The sequence below is a fragment of the Arachis stenosperma genome, chromosome 8, assembly GCF_014773155.1.
Source record: "Arachis stenosperma cultivar V10309 chromosome 8, arast.V10309.gnm1.PFL2, whole genome shotgun sequence".
NCBI classification, from domain to species: Eukaryota; Viridiplantae; Streptophyta; class Magnoliopsida; order Fabales; family Fabaceae; genus Arachis; species Arachis stenosperma.
In genome coordinates, this window is record NC_080384.1 from 20081659 (window position 1) to 20097705 (window position 16047).

The 16047-nt window shown below is 24.4% G+C and overlaps 1 protein-coding gene across 1 annotated transcript; it reads left to right on the top strand.

Annotated features, from left to right (window-relative positions):
* Positions 1–12023: 12023 nt before the first annotated feature.
* On the top strand, positions 12024–14633 carry LOC130945067 (RNA-binding protein 1-like). Its single transcript, XM_057873728.1, has 6 exons — positions 12024–12250; positions 12323–12441; positions 12505–12778; positions 12985–13046; positions 13455–13536; positions 13835–14633. The coding sequence occupies exons 1-6, from the start codon at positions 12214–12216 to the stop codon at positions 13927–13929; spliced, it is 669 nt and encodes a 222-aa protein (XP_057729711.1). The 5' UTR covers positions 12024–12213; the 3' UTR covers positions 13930–14633.
* The last annotated feature ends 1414 nt before the right edge of the window (positions 14634–16047 follow it).

The following is a 16047-nucleotide window of genomic DNA, read 5'->3' on the forward strand; positions in this document are numbered from 1 at the left end:
TACATTAATTGTAATTTATTATATTAGTTAATTAATTTATTCATTTATAAAGTCTGAAATAAAATAAATAATTTGTTGTTTATTCTAATTGAATTTATTAAATTTAATTATACATTATATACGAATTTATAATAATTTATAAATTATTTTAATTTATAATATTCAATAAAATAATTTGTAAATCACTTTATGTTATATATCTTTTAATGTGTTAATTAAATATTATATAGGTACAGAAAAATAAATACAAAGATGATTTATATATTATTAATAATATTATATTAGCACGGTATTTTTTTTTTTGTTTTGATATCATATAATATTGATAATGATAATATTATTATATATTATTATATAAACTTTCTAATATTAGTATAAAAAATTGACAAATTATTCCTTATGGCAATCATTCTTAGTGGAATAGTGTGTCCCTTATATAGTATTGATAATTATTGCTTAATTTAAAGTAATTATATGTTGGTATCTTAAATTTATTTTTCAATAATGACCTAAATAGATAAATATAATTGAATTGAATGATTATATAAAATATTTTATATTATTAATATACTAAAATTAAAATCATTTTTCGGTACAGAATTTTATAGGTAAATTTTATACAAAATTTAGTTATTTTTTATTTTTTTATTTATTTTATCTGTATTACTTTATTTAATTTTAAATATCGTCATATTTATAATTACCGCCAGTATGATATTTTATAAAATATAAAAATCAATTTTTTTATAATTTAAATATCAATGTTTGAGTTAATTTTAATTTAACTTTTTTAAATTAATGTTATCTTTCATTTAGATCTTAATTAATTTAAAATACAAAAATACTAATGTATTTACTGTCTCTTTAAATAATAATAACTTTAATTTATTTACTGTCTTTTTTTTATATTTTGTTTAACAAAGATAATATATGGATTAGAATGGAGTTAAAAAATTACTCTATGTGATGCATGTTTGGCACTGATAAATTCATATGAAATAGAAAAGAAGAAAACAGAAAGCTAAAGAACACTGAGTTGAATGGTGTAAACATATTCATTGAAGCCAAGTGTCTGTGAGTTCTCATGTCTCATCTCATTTTTCAAAGTTCAAACACATTTTAAATGTATGAATTTTAATTATATTTGTTTTTTCCCTCTTCAATAAATACTACAATCTCTTCCTATTTTTGCTATAGGCTTGTCTTTTATTTGAAAAAACACACAAAAAATATAAAAAGAAAAATAAAAGAAATTAAAACTGTTATTATATTTTAAAAAATTAAATGTTCTTTTAATTAAATATCTATGTAATTCTTATCTAGATATATAAATTGTATTTTAATATATTGAGTGGTAAATATAAAAAAATATATAAAAATTGAATTCTTGCACTTAATGATAAAGTTGACATGACATGTTTCTTATAATGTTTTCTGATTTATTTCTTTTAACTCATTAAATATAATTCATTATGGTGGATTAATTATATCAACTAATTGAAATATTTAAGTATCACACAATTTAATATTATGTATATCAATTAATTGAATGTATTTGTTAGAGTATAATTAGGATCAATTAGATCAATTAGTATTATTTAACATATCTAAATATTTATTATAGGATATTACGTATTTATTATTTCAATTCTCTTAGCACCTATAAATACCCTTCTATATTCTATTATTTTACACAACTTGAATACACACAAATATTTTCTCTACTGCTCTCTCTTACCCTTTTTAATAATAATAAGTACAATTTAATTTAGTTAGAAGTTTATTATTTTATAGTCTTCTATAAAATAATCTTTTTATCACTTTGGATATTTTAACTCTTTTTTCTTTTTTTTTTCTTTACATGTAATTTTGTTGTGCATTAACTTTGTTTATTTAATGATGAAATATACTCATGTTAATTCTATCATATAATAGTTTATTTTTCTCCTATATATTTTGAGTTGTATAGTTACTATTGATCTTACTATTTTTTATCTTGCTGCTTTTGTTTTCTTGAATTGTTCTTTATTTTTTATGACTTGATAATTAAAAAAAAAGGCAAAGAACAGAAAAAAAGATGTCCAAAGACGAAGGTTAGAAACCTAAAACAGCAACATCATTCCTCAACATTATTATTAATATGAACTTTATTATTTCTTTTCTAACATTCTTTAATACAAGCTTCGTTTCTTTTTCTTAATTATTATTAATACTTTTATTCTTTTCTTCTCTAATTATAAATCTCCTTATAATAATTTTTTGATCGGATTATTTTTTGGTCTAATAAATTTTTTTCTCTATTTTTTGTCAAAAATAAATTATATTAGAAAAAAAGATAAAAGTAAATTTTTAAGATTCAAATTTAAATAAGATGTACAAAGAATAACTATTGAATTCATTTGGTCGATTTAAACACTTTGTAATATCGTCATTGAAAATTTCAAATACTATTATAAATTAAAATTCTAAATCTTTTTATTTTATTGTTCTTAAATTATATATTATACCGTATATTTGAAGAGTTTTATCTTTTTAAAAATAAAGTATGACATTATATACTTTTTTAGATACAATAAATGAATAATATGGTTAAAGTGAGTAACAAAATTGATTATATAATAAGATACAGATTTTTAGAATTTCTAACACAATTAACAAATTTTTAGTTTCAAAATAAATGTTTACTCTATTTTTTATCTTTGATTTGATTTTTTTATATATTTTTTATTTTTTTAATTTATTATGATTGTAATAACTCATCATAAATTTGTGTTTTGTAAAAAATATTTATCAATCATAAAACACAGAAGATTTAACCAAAAAATTTAAAAAATATTTATTAATCACAAAATAAAAAATTATGAATTGTGCTTTAATTATGTTGTAAAATACAAATATAGGATTATTTAAAATTAGTTTTTTACCATTAATGTTAACTTCAATCATAATAAGGTAAAAAATAAAAATTGTATATAATAATTTATTTTATTATTTATACTACTAAAATTATTCTTTAATATATTATATCCTATTTATTTTTATTCATTGATAATCTTTAGTTCTCTATTCTTAATAAAAAATTGAATTAATTAAATAGATTATTTTTTAATTAGTAATATAATTATTATGATATTTACTTTATTGAGTAATATTTTTTTAATTTATTTAATTTGATTAATCATCTCTTTTTTATTTTATGCTAATTTAACTAATTAAAGTTAATAAATTTCAGTTATTTTAATTCTTGCAACTTTTTATTATAATAATGTATTTCTATTAATGTATTAATATAATTTTAATATGTATATGTCATTAATAATAATAATCTCATTTTAAAGTGATGTTTTATTCCCTATATATATATATATATATATATATATATATATATATATATATATATATATATATATGTCTAATTGTAAAAAATTTACTATTTTTATATGATTATATTAGACATATTTATATTCAATTTATTTTATTATTTAATTAAAATTAATTATATTAAAAGATTATATTAAGATTATGGTAGATTAATTATATTATTATTCATTAATTATATTAAAAGATTAAGATTATGATAGATTATCATTATTTATTATTTTTATTTTTTGATATTAATTTAGATGTTTAGCTTCTTTTTATTATCATTTTTTATTCTCTTATTCTATCTTCTTTAAATAAAGTACTGTATAAATATTATTAAATTATTTCTCTTCTATCTAATAATTTTGTTTCTCTTCTATTTATATTCTTTCCTTCAATATTTATTGGTTCTTATTTTTCTAAATTTTATTTTAATTTATGTATTTGTTCTTACTATACCTAATTTTTTTATTTATGTGTAATATACATTCTTATATATGTTATAGAAATATGATTTGATTCCATTAACTTGCCAAATTTTTTTGAAAAATCTAAAGCTAAAGTACAAAAATATATTTATACATATTTTACTTTAATTTTTTAATAACTAAAAAATATAATATTTTTTGTCATATTTGTTGGAATTCTAAGTTAAATATGAATATTAATTTTTGAAATAGAATAAATATATTTTAAATTTTTTGCATCTAAAAATAATATTCTATCAATATTAGAATTATTTAGATCGATAAGTAAGAGTGAATATAAAATTATTTAGGATGGATAGAACTAAGTACATCTTTTTATTGAAAATATGAATTTAAAAATATTATATTCAATTCTCAATAGTCAACCTCTTATTAAGCCATTGTATTTTCAAAAGATTTTTGAAAAAATAAAATAGTTTTAGGTGTATAATTTTTATAAAAATTTAATTAATTTAAGATATTTATTATCATTGATTAAAAAAGTAAATTGAAATGACAATTTAATATTTTTATACTCTTAAAATATTATTTATTTATTTTTCTAGCATTCTTTATCATCTAATGATCACATTAATATAATTTAATTCAATAAAATTATTTATTATCATTTGATTGAATAAAATTTTTATTTTAACTAAAAATTTTAGGATTTCTCGGTGTCAAGATCATCCATGTTAAATCATTAAAAAATATAACTAAGAGCGCAGAAGCGTTTATTCATTCGAGAGTATGATTGAGATCAGAGAGCTTGGCTCTTGTGGTTCTTTGATCTTCGTCAACCAAAATCTTCTGTATTTTTTATAGGGCTGAATCACAATTTTACTGTGGGAAAAGAATTACAAATGCGAGTTTGATGTGTTGGAGACCAAAATTCTAAAGTCATTATTTATATTTGAGTGTGACACTTATTAAACCCTAAAACTCAAATAAAATAGTATCTATGATTTTAATCTCATTTATCCAAATCAAAAGTAATAATGACTTATTTAATTTAACATTTGTGACAATAAATGACATCACCGTCATATAAGTCATTTAATGTAAAATTACTTAATTTATGATTATAATTAATATACGTATTATCCATAAATATATTAAGAAATAATAATTTCCTAACAATCTTCTACTTGGGTTATAAATATATATTTTCCTGAGATAACCTCTTATAAATTTTATGCGTAAATCTGAATGTTATTTCTCTTATTACTTTAATAATTTGGTCTATTTCATATATTAGTTATGAAATTACCGAAACTTTTATCACATTAGTGTCACAACAAAACTACGATGATCCCATACTAAAATATTCAACCACATAGATCAAATTTGGATGAGAAAATTTAGAAATTACATACAAAAATGATCTCATGCATGTCTATTTTTAACTTGAATAAAAATTCTATTTTATTCGATGACAGACTCAGATGAAACTGCAACGGCAACGTCCGGGCTCATAGCGAAGGCGACTAAGTGATGCGTCTGTGAAAGAAGAATAGAAGAACTTAACAGACTCACTAGGAGAGAGAGAAAGAGAGAGAGAGAGAGAGAGAGAGAGGAAAATTTATTTAGAGAAAAGAAACTCGGCAGGAGAATGGTGGCGACGGGCTCAACAACGACGGTAATGGGAAGTAACGATGATGACATAAGGTGTGAACAATGACGGACCCAGAAAAATTTAGTAATGGAGATAAAAATATAATAAAATTTAGGTATAGATATTTTTTTGCTTCCCACAATATTCAACAAGTTAAGGACTAATCCGTCGTAAATTTGAATTCCATTTAAGAATCTACAATTGGTCAGCAACGAGTTGCTATACATACGAGACAGAATTTGAACCCTCAATACTTACTTAAGCGGACGACTAAGTTGATCACTTGATCAATCTAAATTGGTTTAGATACATTCAAAATTTAAAATTAGAACTATCTAATACATATTGATAAGAACTAGAAATATACACACAATCAGTATTATAATATTTAAAATAATAAAATATAATTTTATACACATAGTATAATATTTAAAATAATAAAAAAAATATTTATAAGGACTTTTTTATTTTTAACATGATTAAATATTATTTTTTATATATATTTTTAAACAATTATTTTACTTAATTGTCAAATCTACTTATTATAATTTTTATAGTATAAATAAATTTTTTAACCAAAATAATTATAGTATATTAATACATAGTTAATATATTTTTTATCTTAAATAATTTTTAAAAAATCACTAATAATTTAAATTGTATTTAATTAGAAAACTAAGTTTTAATTTAATTATTAATTAATTAACTAATATAATATAATTAATTATCACTAATTTTTTAGTATATTTATTTATTTTTCATACTAAATCAAATTTAACAATATAATTATTATTATATGTTAAGTTTAACAAAATATTTTTTAACATAAAATACAAAAGAACTATTTATATTTTATTTTGAGACAAATATAATATAATAAGTGGTATATATGTATATAAGTATTATTTTTTTAAAAAAAATTTGTGGGGGCAAATGCCCCCTCTATATTAAACATGGGTCTGTCTCTGGCTGTGAAGGAAGATGGGAGTTATGAATAGGTAAGCGGCGATGGACTCAGTAACAACATGACGAGAGCTATGCGATTTTTTTGTGAAGAAGTCGAGAAGAAGAAGATTTTAGGTGAGGGTGACTGAGTTTATCTTGCATGGCTATAGAGTATAGACTGAAGCTATGAATCATGTGTGATGTGAGGCAAATCCTAATTCCTAAAAAGTGTTTATATGTATATATTTGGGGCGGGTACACCCTAAACCCGACCATACCATGTCTTGAACAAAATCTGCCCCGACTTGGGTCAAGTTATTACCCTTTTCATCCGGGTATGGACAGGTCGGGTATCCGCGTATTCGAAAACTCCTGCCAAGTCTAACCATGTATTGATACTCCATTTATTAAGGGCTTATCGCTAGCCAATGAATTGCTATATACACAAGGCGAGATTCTAACTCCTAATAGTTGTTTAAGCGGACGAGTGAGATAATCACTTAACAAACTCAAATTGATTAAGACAAATACTAATTATTTTTAATATTTTAATATTAAAATTTTGAGAGTTAAATTTTAATTATAACTTTATAAAATATTTATAATAATTATTATATATTATTTAATTATTTAATATAATTTTTAATATAATTTTATGTATTATCCCGTACAAGGTACGAGAATATACACTAATTTAAATAGAAAATGATCTATACTCAAATGAAAAATGATCTATACTCAAAAGTTCCTAAAATACATTTTTTTTATTTAACATAACTATACAATGAATAATAATAATAATAATAATAATAATAATAATAATAATAATAATAATAATAATAATAATAATAATAATAATAAGGATAAGTTTAGATAGATACATAACATTCTTAGAATTTATTCTTTTAAATTATGATTATTATAAGATAGCTGTCAAAATAATTTTTTAATACTTATAGTATAGGTAATTTTTTATCATTTGTTAACTCTTCTTAATATTTACTTTTGAACTTCTTAAAGTACTTAACTTTAGGTTTCTACCTTTTGCTTACCTTTAGCTTCTTCATTCATAATTATAGTATTACTTTAGAATAAACAAAGGTGGAAATATATTAATATTGACAAAGATGATATTAAACAAAAATATTATATTTTGCAATTAAAAGTACATAGCTAGAGTACAAAATTAGAGTATAAGAATAGAATTACTCATAAAAATTAAGTGATTACACGCTTAACAATAAAAAAAAGTTAAATATAGTAGTATAATAAGAAAGATAATAAATTTGATGACTATGACCTCTGAGAAAAATCTATACAAATAAGTTTTTATTAAACTTTTGTTAAGCGACTATTTTTAAGATTTTTTGCTTATTGTCCTTAATAATGAAAAATATACTATTTCATTGATAAAAAATTAAAAATATGTACAATATATTAGCTCATACATAACATCGACATCAAGATAAAAATTATTTAAATTAATGAAACACGTATATCTTTATAAAAAAACATACTTAACCTATTGAAAAATTGAAAAAACAAAAAATTAATAATTTCTTATAATGTTGGAACAATACAACATAACCACTTATACATTTTTTACAACGACATTTATAGGTTGTTTCCTATTTTTTTTTCAATAATAAATGGCTTATATTAATCTCTATTTAGACCTAGAAGATATGAGTATATTGAGGGATAAGTTTTTTTTTATAAATTCAGCAAACTTGCTTACATTTTAATATAATTTAAATTGTATTGGTATATTTTTATTTTTCAATTAATTTAATTTTATTTAAATAATTTTAATTTTAAATTGTAAAATTCATATTATTTAAAATTTAAATAGATATAATTTAAATTAATAATTAAATTTAAATTTATAAAATTATATGTATTTGTATTATTGTACTCATATAATTAATTATATTTTTTAATTTAAAAAAAATAACAATTTGAAACCATTAATTCTTAACTAAAAAATAAATACACTTGTATTATTTTTAAATTAAAATTTATTAAATAAATGTAATTTTATTATTTTAATATTTTATTTAAATAAACATATTGGTATTATTTTAAATAAAATTTAAATAAACATACTCATAGTATTTTAAATCATTTTAAAATTAATACCACTAGATTGATACAAAATTTTAGAATTTTAAATAAATATATTTTTATTATTTTAAATAAATATATTCTTTTAATTTAAAAATAATATGAATGTATTTAAATAAATGTAGGCATGTTTTTTTAATCGTGTGTTAGGATAGTGTGGGATAGGTTGTTGCACGTTAATCGTACTAGAGAGTGTGGGATAGCTCGTTGCACCTTGCACGTAAATCGTGCTATCCCATAGTGGTTTAGGTGAAAAAAAAACTATCTTAGGATGAATTATATATATAATTTGGGATGTTTGGTGTCGTGTAACGATTTATGAGCATTTTTTGAAGAGTTTGATGTATAAATAATCTTAGATTGTAGTGTTTAATATAATATTTAATACACATTATTCTAGCACGATTGATGTATTAATAGATTTAGAAGATTCACGTTTTTTAATTTAATCTAAGAGAATCAAATAAAATTAATCCTTTTTTATTTTATTTAAATAAAAAAGTCTAAAAGATATGTGTAGAATGTATTTATCTTTTTTTATTTTTTTAAAGAAATAATTGTACTAGCAAATGGAATACGTAGAAAATATTAGTTTTGAAATTTGGTGTCAATGATTTTGTAGGAATCGTGTTTAACATAGTTGGTTAATATGAAGACAAAAAAATAAAAATAGAGATTCTTTACAAGTCTAAGGAAGATATCATAAAAGCCAAGATAATTCATGACAATTTCATATGATGGAAGACAAAAATATAATTATAGTATAATGTAGACTAGTTGATAGCATGAGCATAGTTAAAATTTTGGCATGATCTCTTTCATATTTGTTACATGTCTCTTTAGTTGGTGATGTTATAGTTTATTGTGATGATATGATGGTAGTTTAATTGTATGAGTTAGGTCCTTTTTATTTGGTTGGATTTTTTCTATGGCTATCCTATTTTTGATGGCAATGCCAAAATAAATATTTTTATTAGTTGTTCTTTTTTTTTTCTTTATTTTTGGGTCAATTTTATTTTGAAAAATTTTATTAAAGATTTTTGTTGTAGACAAAATTAATAATATTATGTTCAATTATTTAAGGTGACCAAATTAATATTTTGATTAGATACTTTTGTTTTATTGAAAATAAATTCTAATTTCATTAAAAAATAAATTCTAATTGGTAAGTAAAAATACAAAAACGTACATGACACTGAAATCATAATTTCTAAACAAGTAAATTATCATCTTATTATCTTAAAAAAATAATTTATTTATAGAATAATATTAAAAAATCAACAATAATTTGCATGAAAATAGTTTATTAGTAAAATAAAAGTTAATTGATTGATTACCTTAAAATTTAATTTAACGGTAAATTTGCAATTGAACATATTTTTAAAGCTTAATTTAAAATCTGTTTATAGCTTAATTTAAAAGCAACTAAAAATGTAAGTTATGAAAACAAAACAAAACTCATCAAAAAGATAAAAACAGAGACACAAAAAAAAAAGGACAAATGATACTATTTATGCCATTCTTATAAAAAAACGTGAATTTTGTTTATTTTTCAGAATACTAAATTTTACTTTTTCAAACAATTTGTATACATATATTTGACAAAAATTAAATAAATAAAAATTTAAGATAAATTTAAAGAAAAATTGGTCAATATAAATGAAGAAGAAGAACGTACCAAATTCATCTGTTAGAAATTTAGGAATAACACGCAAAAAGAATTAAAATTATTTTAAAAGTAGTTATTTGATCTATTCAAACTAGTTTTTTTAAATAAACCATTTATATAAAATAAATTAATTTTTTTTAAACCATATAATAACACGTGTTAACGATCTAAAAGTAACTTCACCTGCAGTCAATTGCAGGTAAATTTTCACCTGCATATAAATCTAAAAAAGATTCACATTAGATATGTTTAAAATTTGGTTCAACCTAAAATTCCTCTCAACCTGAGCTCACAACATATTTCGTCGGGTTGGGTTAAGGATGGCTTTGGGCTAGCAGCCTAGCACAGGGCAAGTATTTTAATACCAACCTATCCTGTTATCCGCGAGTATTTTATTTATCATCTCAAAGACTCAAATTCATTTTTGTCTAGAAGAGTATAAAGCAAGTTAAACTATATGTCTTTTAATATATTATATTCGAATTTAAATTTTGGTGAGTGGATTAAGTATTGAATATAAATTCTTAAATATTTTATGAATAAGTATATAATATAAATGTGTTGTAATATCTAAAATTGAGATTGTCCAATCTACTTAATAAAAAAAATGGGTACAAAGCAGGTATGAGCGAGGTGACTATTATCTATATCCACTCCTACCCAAACAATTATTATTAGGTATTATTCTTAATCTAAAACCAGTTAGCGATAGAAAAATTCATCCCATTTAAAATGGACGTATTAAGTCAGGTCAAATAGTCTTAAATTGTCGTTAAGTTGACTTCTTCACTTGACGCAATTTTGGTGATTAGGTTCCGTTAATATTTTGGATAGATCTAACTTAATTAGAATCATATTTTATAATAAAAAATATATATTACTATAAAATTAATAACAAAATGTTATATATTTATATTTTAGTTAAAATTTTTATATTATATAGTGTTGTTTTCAATTTTAAAATATTTTTTGGATATAAATATTATATAAAATTATATATACTAATTATATATTAAGTCGTTCTAAATTAATTCGATTAATTTAGTACTAATTTTAAATTTTTAAAGTAGATTTAATAAAATATTTGAGTTAAATTCAAGATTTTAATCCACATAATATTCTAATTTATATTTTTTTATTTTAAATTTTTGTTTAAACAGACTAATAAACTAATAATTAGTCTTCCTTTACACGTTCACAATTTACTTAGCCGGTAGTGTGATCTTTTGAGTAGGGGTGAATATAGGTAGCGGGTTACTCGTCTAAATCCGAACCAAACTAATTAAATTGGTTCTGAAACCAATGAGTAATTGGGTTCAATCCGAACTAAATCGATAACTTTTGTTAGTGATTGGTTCAGGTATTAATTTTGGTGCGGAATTCGAACCAACCCGCAAATCCGATCATATATTAATTAAATAAAAAATAAAAAAATATATATGGTTTTTTCATTAGACAATGATTATTATTAATATGTTTGAATTTTAATGAGTTTAGATTTTAATGTATTTAGTGTTTAACATATTTGGATTATTTCTATTGATGTTACATATTTATTGTACTTGTTGAATTTTGAAGATAAAAATTTGTTTTTTTTTATGAATTTCAAAGTCATCGGGTATCCAATTATTCGAATCGAACCAATCCGTTCTTAATCGGTTTAATTTGGTTTGAATATATGTACAAAAAATATAAATTCGAACCAAATCAAACTAATTATATTTTAATCAATTCGATTTTAATTTTACCATAAATCCAAACCAAACGGACCGTGCTAACCCCTACTTTTAAGAGGCACAAGTGGCCTTAGTACAAGCTTCCAGCTACAACTGCTACATAACCTAACTGGGTTTGATTAACATAAAGTGGGGCGAGCCCTTATGCGGTTAGGCCCGATTCATTGTTGAAACCAACATGGCATTACCCGCACCGATTTGGGCCACATCATCAACACCGTAACCAATATAGACTTTCTTTCTATTCACTGTTAACTCTTTAGTCTTTAGCATAGCAGAGTGCAGAGTGCATCTATGGCGGATCCCTATTACCCTTACGTTCCTGACGGAGGTAGCAATTATATCAATTCTTTTATGCACCTTCTAAACCCTAATCCGCTACTTAATTTTATTCTCTCCGCAGGAATCTCAAGAACTACCTTTCCTGGTTACATTCCAGCCGAGCCACCCGCTTTGGCTTCCCCTCTTCTCTCCAATTCCACCGCCTTGCGTGCTGCTGCATCTGATTACATGCAGAGCGATGTAAATATCTTAATTTATTTATAATATTCGTTTATCGAGTTAATTAATTTGTTGCCATTTCAGGTAAGTTTTTTGCGTATGAGTGCATACGGTGTTGATGATGCTCTGCTGGCTTCTGCGGTTCGTTCCGAATCTGTTTCAATGGCTCCAACAGGGCTTGACATGAAGGCAGCTTATTCAGCTCTTGAAGACCCTACTGATCTTGGCAAAACTCGTGATGCTTCGTTACCTGTTAATCCGGTTGTAAGTAACGACGCTCTCTCGAATTCGCTGCCTGAATCTAATGTTCTGTTTGTTGGTGGACTCCCAAAAGACTGCACCAGAAGGGAAGTTGGTCGTATCCTTTTCGTTGCTTGCATCAATTCATGTGATTAATCAATGTTAATCTGTAGGAAGAGTGTGTGAAATTATATTATTATTATTCAATGTAACATCGTTTTTAGAGTTTATGGAATTGGAAATCTAATTGAAGTGCATGAAATCGCATTCACTATGTTAAAAACAATGCTCCATTGATGTAAATGCCTTGACATATATCTTAAGATCTTTTCCGTCCCTTTATTGGCTATAAGGATATTAGAGTTGTTCACAAGGAGCCTAGACGGGTAAGTTTCTTAATTTAGAGTGATATGTTGATAGTTTAGGTGTGCATTGCTTTAATTTCGGAAGGAGGAATGCTAGAGGGCCATTAGAATTTATTGTTTTTGTCCATCGGTTAGACATCAATGTTTAAAAGTGGAATAAAGTATGTTGTTGGATTACTAGACTAAAGAAATTGAGTTGATGGCTAAATGATGGCCAAAAACATTCTGATGGCCCTCTAACATTTTTCTTTCTGAAGTCCTTTGCAGTAAGGACTAAGGCAAAATGTTACATTTTGACATGTATTTATTTTAAAAATGAGGAAAAGAAAAGTTTAAATCCATTAAACAATAGATAATGTTCTAATGTATTTATTTTTGTCTGTTTTTTTTTTATATTTAGTAGTTTTTAAATGATTGAGTATGCTGCAGAGTGGAGACAAGGCTTTGACATTGTGTTTTGTGGAATTTGTTGATTCCAAATGTGCTCTCACTGCAATGGAAGCTCTGCAAGGTATTCATTTTGTTTTGGCTGCATAAATTTGAGTCTAATGTCTATTCATAGTGCAGAGAAAAATAATATGTATGATTGGTGATGACATTATAGTGATTAGGAAGAAGAGAAAATAAAGACCTTGGAATAATGAATCTGAATATGTATGATATACGTGTGTCAAGATACAGGAAACAAACACAACCCTAAACTCTCTGTAATCTTATCAATTTGGAATTCACTTTCATAGATGCTTTATCATCGTATCATAAATGTGTTGGTAATATATCATACACTCTAAGTCTAGTATTTTATGCAGGCTACAAGTTTGATGATAAAAAACCCGAGTCACCAACCTTAAAAATTCAATTTGCACACTTTCCTTTCAGTCTGCCACATGATCATGGTGAGTAGGCAGCACTCAGCAGCATATTAGTCTAACATTCACTGGAACTGCTTCTTTGACCATGAGAATCTGCTTGATGCCAGTTAAGATGAACTGTATGTGGTGGATAAATTTGCTATTAGGTTCCATAGTTGAGATCACTTACCTGTTGTGAATATGGGAATAAAGAATCAATTCCCGTCAGCAAGCCCATTTTTCATCTTGGATTTTGTTTAGGATTTTCATTATTATTTTTTGGCCTCTATCAAAAGATCAAAACCTTTCTACTCAAAGGGGATAAGGCTGTGTACATTAGATGTATTATTTGCACCTCGGCTTTTATTTTAGTTTGGTCAAGCAGGGAGTTGTAGTAGTAAGAACCTGGAGCCTTTCAACTTGTACTCTGGCATCACTTTGTGCATGATATCATCGTAATGTATAAACCATGATATTCCATATATATCACTTTGGTTTACTATCTCCTTCGATCCAAGGGGAACCGAGGGATTCTTGTGGTGTTGTTCTGAACTTCTGATTAATTTTCTGAATGAGATTGAAAGGGTTTTCCACCAATTTAATCAAATGTGCCTTCTTATGCCTATGTTAAATCACTTAAATGCATAGAGCAAGATTTTTACTTGATTCATGGCGAGATACCGACATACGTGCTTGTACCTTTTTTTATTTGGGCATTAACATTCACACACTCATTCGCTCACACTTTTTTTTTTAGTCATTATACTACTCACACACCCACACTTATGAGGTTTTCTTAAACCTTATCCCAGTCTCAGCTGGCAGCTTGATTATTGATTAAGAGGTAATATGATTGACACTTGGTCTAGGCCTCTGCAGCATTCGCTCACACACTTTGAATGTGGCTATTATGATTTATGAGGCAAACATGTTTTTTTTTCTTTTGGTCTGGATGAGGCAAACATGTTGGCTGGTACAATGCCTCTGCCACGTGCTTCTACCTTTTTTCTTCTTTTGTACTAGATGCTTGTACCTTTGCACTCTTCTGGTGGCCCATATGACTGTGGAGACAGGCCTAATGGATGGTTATAGTTAGATTTATCCTTGGCCAATGAGAATGAAACTGAATTTTCTCAATTTTTTTTTCTTTCAAATGTTTTATCAAGTGTGAGAGGATTCATTCTCGATCCGCAATTATCTACGGGGACTACTATATTTGTTTGTATGTTTGTTTGGGTCAAATTGTAAAATTTTCTTTTGGACTTGAAATTGTGATTCTTATCTTACCAAATCTCCCTGCAACCAATTGAAAGTTCATGAGCCCGTTTTTGGTAACGGGTAAATTACCCTTTGATCCACTAAATTGATTTGGACTGAATCCTTGAGCCTACCGGGTCTCTATACAATTGGATATGTGTGTACTTTTGAAATTGTCAAGTGTAGTCCAAGTTGGTCCCAAAAATCTGAAAGTGGCGGCCAAGTGAAAAAAAGAATTTGTCTAGCGAAACTAGTGTTGCAGCTGAGGTTTGGCACGAGTAAAAGATTTACAGGCTTCTCATAAAGTTGTACCAGAATTCAAATTTCAGGAGTGGAAAATAAAACTCTTTTTAGTGTCTGTATGTGCGGTGAGTGTGTGTAATATAAGACCAAAAAAAAAACCCAAAACTGGTTAAAAAGATTAAAAAAATTAATCCTTTAGACTTCATAAGATAATTAATAACAAAAAAAAAAAGAAAAAGAAAATTAGATGATTATTATATTTTCTCCAAGTTACTATTTTATTAGCAAAAGCTAAAACTATGGTTTAGTCATAGCAAAAAAGTCTCATCTAGATATTAATAGGGGACAATGATGGTTAGAAAAGCAAAGGTGCTATTTTTAGTTAAATCAATGTATTTTGTGATTTTGTAGTCTCTCTTCATTTACTATATATAGTGTAAATATAGAAAAAGGTTGGCGCATAAATTTTTTCCTAAAATGTTTTTTTATTATATATATATCTATTATATATAATAAAAATATGAGAAGGAATTGGTATACAATTCTTTTTCTAAGTTGTCCATCATATATAATTTACAAATAAATATTTTATTAACTTCAAGAGTTGAATATATATATATGTTTGAATTTAATTTTGATGACTATCGTATAAAACAATTTTACATATGCAT